The sequence below is a fragment of the Galleria mellonella genome, unplaced genomic scaffold (genome assembly GCF_026898425.1).
Source record: "Galleria mellonella isolate WM207_F2 unplaced genomic scaffold, CSIRO_AGI_GalMel_v1 utg40, whole genome shotgun sequence".
Lineage (NCBI taxonomy): Eukaryota > Metazoa > Arthropoda > Insecta > Lepidoptera > Pyralidae > Galleria > Galleria mellonella.
In genome coordinates, this window is record NW_026442094.1 from 5,663,134 (window position 1) to 5,681,387 (window position 18,254).

Below are 18,254 nucleotides of genomic sequence, written 5' to 3' on the forward strand. Positions count from 1 at the left end.
TTCACTTGGAATAGAACACAATAGTTTCCAAGGGGAACCGCGAGGAGGTCGACCTGACTGGGTGTATTGCTAACAATGCGGCTACTAATCCCCGCATGTATAGGGTTAGCTTAATGTACTTTTCACTCGTACTAAGTAATAGTTGTATAACTTTAGTATGTCCGTTTATATAAAAAAATATATTAATTATATTATTATTTATAATTCTATTACCTATTTTATTTTTATTTTCATGGTATTTATTAGTATGGTATTTAATATTATAAAGAAAAAAGCCGATACAAAATTCTTACAAATATATTTGATAGGAAATAATGCTTATGTTTATTAAATGGTATGATTTATATTTGAATATAGATATAAAATATGTTATTGTTTTTAAATAATTACAATTAATTAATAAATGTAATTATTATAATTTGTAAGAAATATGTTAATTTTTATATTTCATATATCAATAAACAATGATTTTCTAATTTAAATTAAAAACATCGATCTAATCAGGTTTTTTTTTTTATTTAATTGTTTGCAAAATTGAAAGAATCGCGTTTTGTTAAGGTTTTTTTTTATCAACTATTTAAATTTAAAGCATTTTATTCACATTGAAATCAACTAAATGCTTTAATGTAAGAATAAACAGTCCTGGCATTGTGAATATATGTATAACAAAAATTAAATTCGGTCAAACATACATAAAAAAAGTACAGCGAAACACCTCTTTTTTAAAATCGGTTAAAACATTTTTCTTTTAATTAAAGAGTAGTCGTATATTATTTTTTTATTAGGCGGAAGATATGTAGCAATAAAGTATGTAGGAATTGTATTTTGACTTTCAACCTTTTCGAAAGAAAGCTATTTATTTTTTATTTCATTACCTTAACACCTTCTTTGCTCAATACTGAACTAATCTATTTTTTTTTCTTAGATATGCAATTAGCTTTGTATAATTATAAACATTGCGCAACATTTGCACTGTCGATGGCTAAAATTACGCAAAACATGTTACTAATGATCGCAATACATAATTACTAATGTCATTTCAATTGGTTTAAGTATTAAGCGATTAGCGAAGATGAAATTAAGTTAGTCTGTTAAACGAAAACTATTATATTATATAAATTACTTTATAATGTGGCACTATATGTAAAATAATACTTCTCATATTACATATTTACTAGCTTCAAAGAAAGTAATCTAAATAAAGTTCTAAAAATGCCGCTCACTTGCATAGCGTGTGTACCCGTATTTATATTTCATTGAAAAAGGTTCTTTTTCAGAACGTGTTTATTTTTAGAGCACATAGCAATTTAAGTAGACTTGATTTTATTTTAACATAAATTGAATAATTTATTTATCTTATTACCAGAGGGAGACTTTGTACAAAAGTTATTTGCTTGGGCACCTCTGTCCCATTCGTATTTCTACCGTGAAACTGTTGTGTCTGCATGGCTGTGTGGGTGGAAAGATGGAATATAGCAGTGAATTTACAGGGTATAAAGGACTAACACCTGAGTCCTCAAAAATTGCAACGCATGGTTGGTATTATGGGCGAAACAGTATACTCTGTTATGTTCATATCTATAGGCGACGGTTACCATACTCCATCAGGTGGGCCATCAGCTTGTTTGCCATTCTAAGTTGCATAAAAAAATCTTTAATTTAAAAAATCATGACAAACTAACTCATTGTTAAACACGAAAAGATACAATATTAATTGGCAGAAAAATAAGTTTCAACTATGACAAAATTAATATGGCATGACCATTAAAATACACCTGAAAAAAAAATGTTAATAAAAAAAATATCCATTACGGTTCGAGTAATACACAGAATATAGAAATACAGAAAAAAAAGTACAAGCTATTTGAAAACTTCATCGTTTTTTACTTGTTTTTTTTTTTCGCTTCAACTTATCGCTTTTACCACACGCTAATAACGTCTACAAGACCAATAATCCGGCGCTTGCCTACCAATGTCCGGCGTACATTAACGTCCAACTGAAGCGTGAATCTTATTAATAATTATTATTTCGCTGTTACTGAACAATAAGCCGGTCGTGGATTGACCTCAATTAGTTATTGATGGCGTGTTGGCTTTCTGATACGTAATTGGTTCCCATGGTTATAGAGAACGCTTCATTATTACGTTCAAGGCCTATGCAGACGACGTACGTTTTGTCCGCAAACGAGAACAATTTTTAAAGGCTTTCGTAGATGACGGATATTTTGTTTGCAGACAAAATTTGCTTTTTAGGTTACTGTATTATTTTATTATTATTTCAGCCCTTAACTGTCCACAGAACATAAGTCTTTCCCATAAGGTGAGTTTTTTCAGTAGTTGCCACGCTTGGCAGGCAGGTTGGCAACCGCAGTTAGGCTTTTGGAGATGTTTTAAGAGGGACGTTTCTGATTATCAATCGCTCTCCCTTAGTCGACTCTTACGATACATACGGGAAAGGAAAAGGTGGCCCATTCTATGCCGGGACCGACACGGCAATACCTACTTATACTGTGGTACAGATAAAATGTGTTCAAGAAAATTGTAAAGTAAGTCCTATAGTAGACATCAAATAGATCGTCATTCAAAAAAATTTAAGCTATTGACATTGCCATGACTATATTTTAAAAGGCAGGATTATTTATTAAAAAGCATCTAGAGATATTTATTAATTTTTATACGAAAACAAAAAATATTTATCAAGAAACCCGAGCGAATTATCTTTGCCAAATTCTTGTGCTTTATTGTAAAAGAAATTATTTTATAAAATAAGGTATACGAGTACATAAACGTTCCAAAATATATATATATATTTATTTATTTATACTTTTGCACACATTGAAAAATGTCTACAGGGCGGACTTAATGCCTGATAATATGTACAGGGACTACCACTAAATCATTATGAAGTAAATTTAAAACGTTAACCCCAGGAGAAATGTTTTTATTTTACAACCTGCCTGCTAAAAGTAGTAACTACTAGCAAAATCCCTCTTATGGGGGATGCCATGTTCAGCAGTGGACAGTTTAGGGCTGATATAACAACACGTAGTACTATTTGGAATGGCAAAGGCCATACACTACCTTTTATCCTGATCAATCAATAATCCAGGTCTCACACACAAAGTACCTGCTACAAAATTATAGTAAATACAAATTACTTTTACTAAAAACGTCTCGATAACAACAAATTGTACACCATCATTAGCCGGGAACACACTCATCAGTCGCACGAATCTCTGCAACTATTAAGTACAGAAAGGGTGTGATTACTAGCCAATGACAAATGACAGCGCCCTCTAATGATCACGGCTTTAGACTATGGGGCCGGAAGCCGGGAAACGTGCAAGATTCTTTCAAAGCTTATAGGTATTGTGGATGTTATTCTAGTGATATATGGGTTTTCTTGTGTGAGATATATTTGTCGTCCATCATAGTTCATCTAGAACCGAAGTACGGGACAATATCACTAATAATAGCTAAGTGTAAATTAAAACAATACTTCTTGCATGATCTTAAATTAAAAGTTTTTTTTTTATACAACTTAGAATGGCAAACAAGCTGACGGCCCACCTGATGGAAAGTGGTAACCGTCACCTATAGACATGAGCAGTACCATGGACATAACAGAGTATACTGTTTTGCCCATGATTCAGGTGACTCAGGACTCAGGTGTTATTCCTCTGTACCTAGTAAATTCACGCCATATCCCACCCTTCAAACCGAAACACAGCCATGCAAACACAACTGCTTCACGGTTGAAACACGAATGGGACAGAGGTACCCAAGCAATCGACTTTTGTACAAAGTCTCCCTCTGGTTAAATAGTCTTAATGTTTTTAGTATTGATATAAACCTACGTGGTTTCTGAAATGCTAATATAACATACTTTCTGTAATTATGTATTTTTGTAATAATAAATAAAAAGAAAACTATTTCCCATTTTTTACCGTATAATTAAATTTCCGTTTTGCCAGAGGTTGATTGGGAGAGAATGCTTTATACAACAGCATCAGTTCAATCAAAATCAATTAAATAGTTTCGTTTTGAAATAAAAATAATTGGATTTGTCATAATTAAAGTCGATTTTTGTGGAAAACAATCTATAATTATTTATAAAAGAGACTGCTGACTTGCCAAACGTTAATTCATTCCCTACCGCTACCTAACAAATCCAGTTTTTTTTTTTTTAATAATAAAATTTACTTATTTAAAATTTGCCCAGCGGGTTTTGAATAAACATCGTAATGTGATAGGAGTTTTATTATATAGCAAAAATGCAGGAATGGCAACGCATGCGGGGTATCATGGGCGAAACAGTACATGTGTATGGGCGACGGTTACCACTTTCCATCAGGTGGGCCGTCAGCATGTTTGCCATTCTAAGTTGTATAAAAAAAAATATATATATAGATACGTATAGAATATATATTTATCCTTTCCCATCTATGACTCCTCGCAGTTTTCATCAATATATCGGAGTCAGTATCAGTTCTCGTGAAGCAAGTCACGTATCAGCTGGATAAACTTTCTCTATGCCGCGGGTACGTTTGATTTATTTTCACACACTGACAGTTTACAAGATTGGTCTTAGCTAGTTCTTTGTTGAACAAAACTGTTATCATTTTGTTTCCACTGTTTACATATGTTTACGGCTGACTTAGAGTCGTATTGAATAATTGAAAATCTAAAGTTTGAATTCGATTGTTTGAATTCAGACTTGAATTGAAACCTACTTATGACCTGTTTGAATTTATAAAGGACTTTTACATTACAGTTTTCTGTAGAACAAAGCAATGATAATATTTCATTTTCGTGTTTTATTTCTTTATTGATAAAGTGTTTTCAATTATTCTAGTTTTTCCAAATGAGTATAGAGGTCTAATCTTGATTACCCAGAATACATGTCTGGTATCATATTCTACTGTACTGTACTATAAAAAAAATAATGTTTATATATATAAATACATATGTTATATAGATAAGGGATAATATATGATATTCAGAACATCCAGTTTTGATATTGTCTAATAAATAATTTCATTTCATTGAGTTACGTTACCAGATCTTAACTGTCTTATGTTTATACTACTTACTATCCCAATTTGAATGGCAGTACAATAAATATAAATATTTGTCTTTTCAATTATCATGAACCAGCTTTTCCCGCGACTTTGTCCGCGTGACCGAGCTATATTCGCGAATTAGGATAAAAAGTAGCCTATATCCTTCTCCCATATAATAGCTGTATACTAATTTTCAAAATGATTGTAGTGCTAAAAGGCAACAAACAAAAAATCTCACTTTCACATTTATAATATTAGTAAGATTTCAATGTTACCATATAGGTACATACATAAGATTATACTATACATGTTACCAATTAAAGTCAAATAAAAAATATAAATTATTTAACAAAAAAAAAATTATATACGTACATACATTTATTAATATTCTATAGCTTCATGATAAGACTGTAATTTTTATCATCGAGACAATTTCAAATATTGGAATTCGAATTTTAAACATGGCGGAAATCTTTCGTATTCCGACACGAGGTCAGCTCTTGCATACTGAAATTTTGCATTATCATCGGATTCGTATTAATCTTGAAAATGGGAGTTGGTTCTAGAGATAGTTGCAAAATGTAATCGAAATGCTGGAGTTAAGAGAATACCACAAAATTGGTAACTAAGTATGTTTTTTAAATTCACGAACAGGACTTAACAGCACGCAATAAGTAGGTATTAACTGTCAAATTTTAAACATACCTAACTAAATGGTTACTATCGTGAGTCATACTGTATTGTAACTATCTATGTCAGCTTTATTTATATCAGTCATTAACTATCTACTGCTGAACGTAGACCTCCCATGTAGAGGGGGGGGGGGGAGAGTTGCTAGTAGATGTTACGCTTGGTAGGCGTGTTAGCAACAACGGCAGTTAGGCTCTGGTGATGTTAAGATAGACGCTGCTTCCAACATTAATTATACGAAATAGAATTTTGGTATTTAATAATAAAAAACTATGTCAGTTAAATATGTATATACGTTATATATAATGTCAGATATATTTTAACTTTTTTTAAAAAATTGGATTGCTGTGCATTTTATTTATATTGTGATAACATCTGTTTAATGATTAACACTTTACCACAATTGACTGCCACTTTCAGTGCTATCATTCTGACATTGAAAATTGGCTTTGAAAATTGAACAAGTACCTAATACGCGAATTAAAACGTGGATCCACGGCGAAACGTCGGCAATGAGGAAGCAGCTATACAGGTATTATTTGCCTGCAAACAAATTTTTCATCGCGTTATGTTCCAATAGTGTATTTAAATATTATACATATTAAAACAACGCGAAAATTTAAAATTAACCAATATGCAGACGTTACCTTTAATACGACTTCAAACCTTTAAAAAAAAATCCAAACTCTACAATATCCAACATTCATTAATACATCCACTTATCTTACATAACAAATTACTTGTACGGAAATTATCATTTCCTAATCGAAACTTAATTCGACTTAGGTCTTAAAGCTACTTAGTTTTGGATTTACTAAATCCGTTCTCAACAAAATTCTGCTTAGTAATCGAGCGTTAATAAATCTAAGATAAATTACACTGCAATTGTATCACTTATTTCGAACCATTTAAGTTTTAATTCGAATGTTTAAATTAAGATATAATTTCATAATATCAGCCTTAACTGTTCACTGCTGAACATAAGCCTCCCCCTTAGGGAGTTTTGCCACTAGTTGCCACGCTTAGCAGGCGGATTGGCAACCGCAGTTAAGCTTTAGAGATGTTTTAAGAGGGACGCTGCTACCCATTCCTCGCACTCTTTAGTCTGCTCTTACGACACCCACGGGAAAGGAAGGGGTGACTTATCCTATACCGGGACCACACGTCCAAAATATAATTAACTAGTATCTAAATATATATGGACAATACAAGTAACTCATATACATGAACAACGCTACGGATATCATAGCTGATGTAGGTACAGATATACAGTGCCGCCCATCATGGATTAAAGACATCGTGTTCAAGAAAAAAATTGCAATTTTTTTTTATGAATTAACTCCAAATTTGCGGTTTTTATTCTTTACTTGTCCTGTACAACATTGTCTCCCTACAGGTATTAATTCTCTTGCAAATGTCTAAATATACTTACGCTGTAAACGACCAGATCTTTTCAGCTTCAAAGGATTGCTGACTTCAATTAATACTCAATATTAATCTCAACTTGACCTCTGCGTGTTCTAGAGAAAAAGTCTTAATAAACAGTCGGACAGATGGACAACAAAGAGAGCCTATTTGGATTCCTTTTTCCTTTGAAGTAGTATTATAAATCTACGGAACCCTAAAAATATCGATATTATATCAAAATCGGCAAAGATATCGTGCAGTGAGTGTAAATAAAAAATACAAGCATATTTAGAAACTCTTTTTTTTAAATTGCTTAAAAATGTTCCAACTCTATTTAATTTTGTACATACCAATTCACTTACAAACACCTTACATATCTCCTTGTTTATAACTCGATAGACGGCTTCCTATTAATATCTCATACACCGGTAACTACAAAAGGAAACATTCATCGTCTCATTCAAATTAATTATTCGTGTAACAACATGGCGGACGCGGTAAGACGTTTTTATTCGCCACCGCCACTGAAAGCGCATTATGTCTATCAAGCCATTACGACAATCTCTTGTGAAAAATAATAGATATATTCACATAATTACCCGACCCTCCTCGCGAGAGAGGTATCTAAAGTCCATATGCTGGAGCGGGATAGGTATATTTCTCGCGGTCACGCCGCGAGCACTTAAGTAATTGAATGCAGGGGGATCGGGTAAGTCGGGGAATAAAGGAAGACTGGAAAATAATAATATAAGTAATAATGTTACTCGCGTCGCGTGAAAGGGTCGCAACTTGTTCAGTGAGCTCGTAAATATAATAATAAACATACGTCACGGTGTTTGTCGGTCGGTAAGGGACTCTTGGTTGGACTGTCTGCGTCTAACCTACATTATTTTTTGTTGATCTAACAAAATGACATAGGTTATCCGTTATTTAGAAATACAGATTTTATTTGGTACTAATTGTTATTAACTGTCTCTGTCACTGGGTGGTACCGGCATACAATGGACCACCCCTTCCTTTCTCGTAAATGTCGTAAGAGGCAACTAAGAGAGCTAAATGTTTATAAAGGTTGTCTGTAAGAGATTGCCCTAGCGATAAGACCGCCTTTTGTACCTTTATGTGTATATTTCAATCTGTATTTATGTTATTGTATTTCACTTGAATTATTCACTTGTCATTGTAAATTTTTATTTACGGTGCAATAAAGAGTTAAATAAATAAATAAATAAATAATAAATAGTCAAAATTGAGCAGTAGCTTCCCTCTTAAAATAACACTAAAGTCTAATTGTGGTTGCCAACCAACCCACCTGCCAAGCGTGGCAACTATTGGCAAGACCCACCCAATAGGGGGAAACCTATGTTCAGCAGTGGGCAGTAAACGGTTGGTAAAGTAAGGTATTATTGACTGTATAATCCATTACATGGTTTATCTGTATAATGAATTTGATGGAAATCCATTCAGTAATATAATCGGGACTCAGTTAAGAGCCATTTATAACTTTTGCTTGGCTTAAGCGTGACAACGTCGCAATTATCTGTCTATTTTCCAAATCAAAATCACCTAATTTCAATATTTCTATTATTAATCATAGAATACATTGCACGTAAATCGAGCATTAAAATCTGCCTAATACTTCGAAAATTTTCAATAAAATAAGGCAACGCACACATGACATTCCTAGTCTTTCAGGCGTTCTTAAGCTATAATAACCGTTTACTATCAGACGAGCTAATTAGCCGCTTTTGTGGTATAAAAAAAAATAGAATATTATTACAGGATTAATGGTTTAGTTCGCTATTAGAACATTTTTTTGAAGAATCAATCGAAAGCATTAAAAATTGTACAATTATTTTTGATAGTTGACATTTAATTGCGACGTTGCCATACTTCGTTATCGATGCTCTTAATATTCTTACAAACTTTCACATTTATAATAAGTGGGAAGTAGAATTTAAAACTAAATTTATAACTTTATTGTTAAAATTTTCGTAAGTATACATTATATTTTAATGTAACAACTACCGGTTTAACTTATGTATAATTAAATTTATAACATCCTAGTTTTTTTATTGCCATGTTTCTATTTATATATTTTCGTTTATAGATAGAGTAGAGCAGTGAAAAATCAATTGTAATCTTAAATTATAAAATAGTAGGTCTAAAATCATATATTAAAACTTCTATTCTGTATCGTAAAAAAAAAGAAAAGACAATAGTCGTTTAGCACATCAAGTTTTCCACAATAAAAGCAAATGGACCAATCATAATGTAAGTCTACGACGACGTGTTTTGTTCACGCTCGGGACTTTTTATTGCCATGTAGTGTATATCGAGTTGGCAGATTTATTTTTACAAGATTAATAATAAATATTAAGAGGCCGGGACTGCTAAGGTCGCGTCTGCGACTTCCCAACAACTTTCTTTATCAATAAACTTAAAAAAAGGAGGGCATATGCCAATTTGATAATTACGATTTTCTTTTTCAAATCACTCGTAGGTTAACAATCAGGCCCATGTTTGCTAAGTTTATTAAAAGTTTTGTTTTTATGAAAAAAAAAAAAATCTTTATAGTAAAATGTACTAAGTAAATAAATTAACTATGAACATACTATTATTGTTATACATAATAATGGACATACATACACGCATTGTTGACTGGATATGAAATCACTAGACATTCGTAATATTAGTAAGATGTACAAGTTTCTAAACATGTTTCAGATGTCTATTAGGTACTCATTAGTGCCTTAATAATTGAACGAATTTATTTATTTATTTTATTTTATGCAACTTAGAATGGCAAACAAGCTAACGGCCCACCTGATGACCATATAGACATGAACAGTACCATGGACATAACATTCAATATATAGATGGACATAAATATGAATTAATGTATTTATATTTATCATTACTACTATTTAATTACATTATTACTTTTAAACGTAATTTACGCAGGCAAAGCCGCGGGATACTACTACTTTTACTTAATAATATTAATTATTGTTATAAGGAAATAAGAAATTATTTTAATTATTTAAATTCACTGCAGTATATTTATTACAATAATACCTCATAAAGAAACCACTTTTATAACAATAATCCGGTATATTATTAAGGACATTAAATCGTAAGACATCCAACAACACCTTAAAACGCCATTGAGTGCCATAAAGCCACGTTAGCTGGAATACCAGCTTCTGAAGTATTTATGACATTGCACGGAATCCAACATTTCATAAAGGGTCTAATTAATAAACACGCCAAGTTGCCAGAAGCCATCAAAATATCGTTACAAGGCGTTGTTACAACACTAATCCCTTGGATGCGGGTGAGGTTATAGTGCGGTATATGGCGGATATCGAAAATTTATTTATATATTTAAATTGTTTATATAACAACACTTATTGTTAACTCTTAGTGATCACTTCTGACTTCACATATACCTATCATTTCTCATTGGTATGCTGCCAGTATGAACCAGTAACTTCGAAAAAATATGTTTTAATAGAGAGAAGTCTCTATTTCTAGCAATATACCCTTACCAGGAGGGTGACATGTCATCATTATGGAAGCTATCTTGGTTATATACGGATGGATAGACCTTGAAACGCGATGATAATTGACTTCGTTTTCACCTATTATCTCTACTGGTAACCGGCTAACATAAATCAATAGCATAGAGACTAGTTCATAAATTAAAAATATATTTGACTCAAATACCATATCGAAGCGGTCAGCGACATAATGTAATTTAAAAGACGCATTAACACCCACAAATTATGTGAGCTATGAATAAATCGATATTGGTTTTCAAACGCCAATTTTATCAAATAACACATAAAATTAAATAAAATTGACATTGACAATTAGAAACTTAAAAATGTTTCAAAAGCTAACTGTAGTTTATACACATAAACAGTACCAACATAGTAATACTCAATGTGTAGGTACTTGCCAATTATGCTGCATTTATAGGGACGTTTGATATCCATAATGCTATTCTTGTCTATATGCAACGGTTCCACCAATTTCTTGCCATTTTAAGTTGCATAAAAATAGTACCTACGTAATGTGATTGGTGTTTAAAAAAAATTCTATTATTTATTTAGTTTCATGTTACAATTTTTTGAACCACATGTTTTAACATAATTTAATACACAGGATTTTTTTTACGCAAATTCTTAATTAATTTTATTTTTGTGAAAAAATATATTCCGCTCCCGCTTCCGCTACCGCTTGCCACTTAGCTGTACACCTAAATTTTAATAAAGCTATATTTACAACGTCTCGTTATGGGCCCGTTGTTATACAATGCCTCCGAACTGACGACCACAACAACACTTATGTCTTGTATTCAACATCAGAATAAGGGATTTTGTTAGTACGCCAACCGCATTATTATAGTGCCAATTGAGACTAAACACAGTGATATATTTTTTTGAAAATATTTTATCACAAATGAGAGTCAATATCTTTATTTTTAAATGATTCTAACTGCCAAACGAGTCGTTTAGTATTTGTTTATCCATCCATCTTATTCATTTTCAAACATCGTATCCCATAAAAAAACCGACATCAGTTATTTTTGTCTAGAAATTAAACTATTTAAACCGATTTTGATAAAATTTCTATGTAACCAATTTGTAAATATATTCTTTTAGATAAAAAAGATTTTTCCAAAACGGTTTAGAACTGACGGAATTATGAGGTAACAAACATAAAAAAAAAAATACAACCGAACTGATAACCTCCTTCTTTTTGAAGTCTATTAATAAAACAGACTGATGGACTGATGACTTACTTTTTTATAAATACACACCTAATTATTATACATAGAAAATATCTAGTTCAGAACAAATGGACATAAATAAAATATATCTAAACGTTTGCTTTGTATTGTACGCGGTTTAAATGCGTAACTGTTGAAAGATTGCAGTGTATTAAACTGATGGTTGAGTCATAAGGCTTTAAGAAGCTTTTTTATAATCTGATGCTGCTTAGTAGTTTATATTCACACAAATTCATTATTTGTATAGTTAAACTTTTTGAAAAAAAAACTAAAAAAATAGCTAAGTTTCTTGCCCATTCTTCTTGGCTGAAATTGCGTTCCGAATAGGCTATTATAAAAAAAATAACTACTCAGAAATACTTTAATCTAAGTTAAAATAAAAGAAGTAACAAAGAAAGTCACTTTTAAATTTATAACATTAGCAAAGATTAAACACTTTGTAATTGTTATTTGCAAATTGTCTACTAAATTTATTAATCAACGATTCAATTAAAAAGTTTTTACATTTAAAGGGAAGTCGGTAAAAGTATCAAAAGCGTGTCCCATTAAGTCTTAACGCCATTAACATAACGAGGTCGGCTGAAGACCTAATTTTAACCTCCAGGATACCTTTATAATAACATCGACATCTGCTCCCAAGTAATCGCAGGCCGAATATTCAGCGGAATCGACGCTCTCCATCTCAAGGCTCCACTCTAATCATGAAAATGTATTTATGACCTAATTAAACTCCTGTCTACCGCCCGACAGCCCGTGCGAGCGGGACAGACATAAGCGGGCTGTTCGCGCCCGAACGAGACGCAAGACACCCTCGCCCGGTGATTAATGAGCGTTATATGGCTGGTTAAGTACCGTGTAATTTGCAAAACGACCCTTAATTACCGGAGAACATGGCTACTATCGCCGTCCTTATCCGATTAAGGAAGAGCCGGTAAGAGCGAAAGGGACGAGTATAAGTTTGTGTTGCGACTTAAAAGGCGCTGTTTAATGAGGCATTATGATGTCGCCCGTGAAGATTAGGTTCACATGGCGCTGAAAATTGTTTGCCCGCTCTTTATATTTGGCTTTCTGTAACGCAAACATTGCCCGTGAATTTAGTGGTGTGTTTTCAGATAATGTCTCTTTGCAATACCCCGAGCAAACATGTAACACCTTTGTTTGACTAAAATCGACTGAATAATATGGAATTATTAAAATTATAGAGAGTCAAGTTTCATTTTCTACGATTATATTTAAGAGTTCGGTGGTTATGAAATAAAACTCGTATCATTACAGGGGAATCCAACTCATGTATTAACAGTTCCACAACATTGCAATTAAAATACATTTGTATTAAAGCGACTTACCAAATTATACGTCTTTACTGGTCAATGCTCAATCAACAACTGTCAACTGTTGGTCGTTACTTCTAGTTTTTATGTTGACTATTTTGGCGGGTAAATAATTATTCCGGAAATGACAAATCACCATTTTGTAGTTAAATCAAATCAGCAACGGTGGCACTTGACGACAGTTATGTTATGATACAAATATAATAAAATATTGGTATACTAAATGTAAAGATGCTAACATATATTTTCTATATAAATATATTTTAATAAAAATAATTGAAGGTAACAAAACATCGACTTCAATTCGTGACGAAATCAATATGTGACCAATATGAATGAAAACTCTGTTGCAAAATATTATCGAACTATTGCTAAAAGAACTATCAAAAATAGATTTAAAATTAAAGAAATCATCGCGTAACACACACCTACAAACAAGCTCTAAAAGAAATTAAGACGAATTGAGTACCTCATTTTGATGTGGCATAAATAGTATGCACGTCTAATTATAAAAAAAAATACAAATTCTTCTTTTTTCCACAGGTATGGTTCCAAAACAGAAGAACGAAATGGCGGAAAAAGCACGCCGCCGAAATGGCGACGGCGAAACGCAAACAAGAGGAGCTCGGCGAAGAATGCGACGACCAAGAGCCCCACGACAACGACCCCTGCAGCGACGACGACGACGCCAAGCGGCCGCGGCTCGACCTTCATCACCAGCACATCCCTCACCACCAGTTACCGCACCACCGCCAGTGATCCGACCCAACCGGCGCTGGTGAGGGAACCCTCAAAACCAGTGCCAGTGAGAACAGTGACGTGAAAGAACTAGAGGTAGACTCTGAGAATAGCGTAGGTACCCGTAGCTTCGAAGACTACGGGAGGGACTACAAAACGTTCAATTACAAAGACGACAAGTTCCAAACGAATTACACGAGAAATCCAACTAACGATACTAAATTCTCGGCGAATAGTGAACGTAGCGATACTAACGGTTATTATTTGAACTTCGGCGGTGTATATCCTGATTATGTAGTGCCGAGAACATTTTGTAAGGAATCTAATAATGACGACGCGCCGTGTGACTTATCCAATTGGCAAGTTAGGGCTTCTAGTAAGTTCGAACAGGGCATGGTTGAGAACGAACGAGAATTAGCCGGCACTAGTGAGGTAGAAAGTGAACAGGACGGATTAAACAACGAGAACGATGATACCGTTCAACAGCCTATAAACTTCGCGTACTATCACTTCTAAATAATGTGAATACATCAGGTTGTTTGTAGATTTTTATTTAATCTGTAAATAGTTACACTATAAGTAGTCATGTGATACATAATAAGTAATTTATTATAATTAGATTTTACATTATACCAATATGTGTATTATGTGAGGTAATTAAGTATAATATTGTAAATTATGACATTAAACTCCCCGGTGCCAATTTCCTATCGTGTAGTCATTGCGTTATTTTCTAAATATTATGTAGTTAACATCTTTAGATAAGCTTTTGTATTCTAGAGACTGTTTGATCTTAATAGCGTAATAATTTGGCATTGTTTAACAATTTTACAATATTTTTTACAAAAACCTCTTGAGAAATCATAGGAATTATACTGAATTATAGTAGTTAACTATCTATATGTGTAATTTATGATACCAGTGTTGTCAAAACGAATGCTTGCTTACATAATTTTATAATTTGTAAATATAATTTTCATATTTGATTTAAAATGTAATTGTAAATAAACAGTAGTGGCATTAAACGTCTGGAAATGTTTTGAAGTTGACGCTAGAATGGCGTACGCAATATGTATAAATAATATTGTAAATTATAAGTGATAAATTGTATATAATTATTTAAACGAATTTAACGACTAATGTAAACTATGAGTAGGCTCAACCACGCTGGGTATTGAACCGTGGACAGGCAAACTTGCTTTAGACTAAGAAACATTCATGTAATATTTAATAAAATAAATATATAAAATCGAAGGTTTTTACACAATATATTATTATGTTTATATAATAAATGTGTCTAAAGCGATAAAATATTACGAAAAAAAAACATAGCTACTTACACCTGGATAAGAAATTTCAAAAAAATGTTGGCTGAAAACAAACCACTCCAAGAGATAATTTCGACTATGCACTTTGTTATTTAAATATAAATTATTATTGTCATTATTGTTGCTAATGATGAATTCAATATAATAATCAATTTTAATAGTCATACTATTAAAATTGAATTAGATAATTAAAAACGAACGGTTAAAGAATAAAATAATTTCAAAAAAGGAGAACAAATATATATGATATTTGATCTCAGCAAAGTATGGCTATTTGGTTTTACTTAAATTTTATCGCTCTAGATATAGATTTACAATGAAGATCGCAACTTTTAGGGGATAATGGATCTCATTCTCGATACATTTGTTTATATTTGGATACCGGTATGGATATTGGTTTTAGGAATGCCAATTCATTTTGCCAATTAAAAAGTTGCCAAATTAACAGTATTTATAAACAGATCAACTGAACAGCCACCAAGTTGCTAAGTGATTACTTTGAATTTATTTTCATTTTTTTTTGTGTATTTAGCTTATCATGTTGATGCTACATCTAAACTTTACAATAACAAAGTTTGATGTACTGAAATTCCGAACCAGTAATTCGATAGAAATCGCTCAATTTAGGAATGCAACAATTTTTCACTAAAAATCTGTTTTAAACCGATCTTCAACTTAATTTCAAAACATAAGTATTATAATTGTTATATTAAGAAAATTACAATCATAGTGTTTTGTTTTGTTTTAATTTAGTTTCTTGTTGCCTAAAGCAAGTTTGACTTTGTACTAACAAGTTGTATGGAAATGTATGAATAAACTATGGCGCTTACACACACAACAGAATCTATCGTGAGAGATGTTCTTTATAAAAATCTACAGTTTTGAACCGACTTGAAAAGAGTATTCTCAGTTCTAATAAATTTTATATTTAATTGTTATCCGATATTTTTGTCAATTATGAACTACGTGGTTTTGATGACTTATTTATTAATTTATTGTATTTTATGCACCATTTGTAGGTCTCCTACTTATTTTTTTTAAAGTAAGAGACATTCTATTTCGTAAAATACTAAATTAATTATAGAATATTATTAGATATTATATATCTAGAAATTTCTTTATTTTCATTCTAATTTACATCACATGCATTAATTTATTTATATTTATTGTAATACATATATAAAACAACATGTTTATTTAAAACACATGTCGCTAAATTATGTATTTTGGCGAAAATAAGATAGGGACTGTGAAATGATGTATAATTGTTATTAATTTACAATAAATTCGATTGTAATTTAAAATAAAAATAAAAGATCTTCCATAATAAAATTTTATATATATAAAATACCATCAATGTGTATATAAGCGCCTTAGTTTACTGAAATATAAATAAAAATAGTCAACGAGCTTTAAAAATAACGAACTTCGCTTAAAACTGCACAAACACAAAATAGGTACGCTTGAAACCAACTGTATACACATCCACCAAAATGCAAAGGAAATAGTATAAAATTTCTAAAAAGAACCTATTCGATACCTATCTCGTAATATAAGAATATGAGCGTGGAAAATCTACATAATGTGGTTGGAATAAACGGTTAGTAAAAAGTAACGATATGTTTTATTTACCTGATAACTACATACAATTAAATTAGCATGAATTTATTATTCAGATACCATTTATCAATGTACCTACAATAATTACTATCATTGCCCCAAAAGAAATCCCATAACGGCTTTGTCGAATTGTCATAAAAAAATATTTTACGCAGTGCAATAAGTAAATATTAGATTTATAAGTCATTGTCTTTTTTGAACAAATGCAAAATTCAACACTGAAAGACGTTGTTCACGGAAAAATTTAAAACTCTTAATTAATATTCGATTATGTACAGTAAAATCTCGATTATTCGACTCAAATAAAACCAGGGGTATTCCGTATAATCGAAAATCCGGATAATCGATTTCAAAGACAATTCAAACAAAACGTAATTAATTATTTTATTTTTATTATGTAAAGGACTTTACATACGTTATTTAGACAATACGATATAAAAATTATGAGCTATCAAGATAATGGATTACATAATACCTGTTTATTCAATACTAGTTCTAAAAAACACATAATACTAGTTCTAAATTGATAATTAGAGCCGTAAAAATAAGTCCGGATAATTAAATATTTGAGTAATCGTTGTTCGGATAATCGAGATTCTGCTGTAACTAATATAAATATTAATTATAGAGCTTCTTGGAACTCTTTTTTGTTTTGATAATTCACGAACTAAAATTTATATCTCTCATCTTTCACTCACAGTAATGTGCCTATTAATTATGTATGTAGAATGACACGAGAATATATCACAAATAATCTACATAATTCATAAGTAGGCACGTAATTAAATTTAGCAAGCGTTTTAAATAAAATACATTTTAAACTCATTCATATGACGCTTCAAACTTACTTTGCCGATCGAGGTAGGTATAAATATGTTAAGTAAATTATTATTCAATTAAGAAGTCAATAACATGAAACAATTGTTGAAAAACATAATAGACTATTATAATATTTCATATCTAGTTAAAAAACAAAAAGATATCCAAGTATGAAAACAGAAAAGTATCTGGCAATATTTCCGCACTATCATTCCAGGGCTGTCAAGAAAACATTCTGAATTCAAGATTGGAACCACCTTCCTCAATTTATTCGTCCCAACATTTTATCGAACGAACCTACATTATACATAGATACTTTCACATTGAGAGTGATCAGAAAAACCTCCGTAGGTAATCGAAAGCAGCCGGGCAAAAATCGCGACGCTCGCCCCCCGTTGTCTTGGCAACGCAGAAATTCGCCCACCCACTTTATATTCGAAAAGTAACTGTAACTGCACAAAAA

At 31.7% G+C, this 18,254-nt stretch overlaps 1 protein-coding gene across 1 annotated transcript in view; it reads left to right on the forward strand.

Moving 5' to 3' along the window:
• LOC113520430 (homeobox protein Nkx-6.2) overlaps positions 1 to 16,946 on the forward strand; it is an 89,626-nt gene extending 72,680 nt beyond the window's left edge. Inside the window, exon 3 of the mRNA XM_031914672.2 lies at positions 13,830 to 16,946. Coding sequence (XP_031770532.1) covers positions 13,830 to 14,045 — 216 coding nt within the window. The 3' untranslated portion in view covers positions 14,046 to 16,946. The remainder of the gene's footprint in view (positions 1 to 13,829) is intronic.
• The last annotated feature ends 1,308 nt before the right edge of the window (positions 16,947 to 18,254 follow it).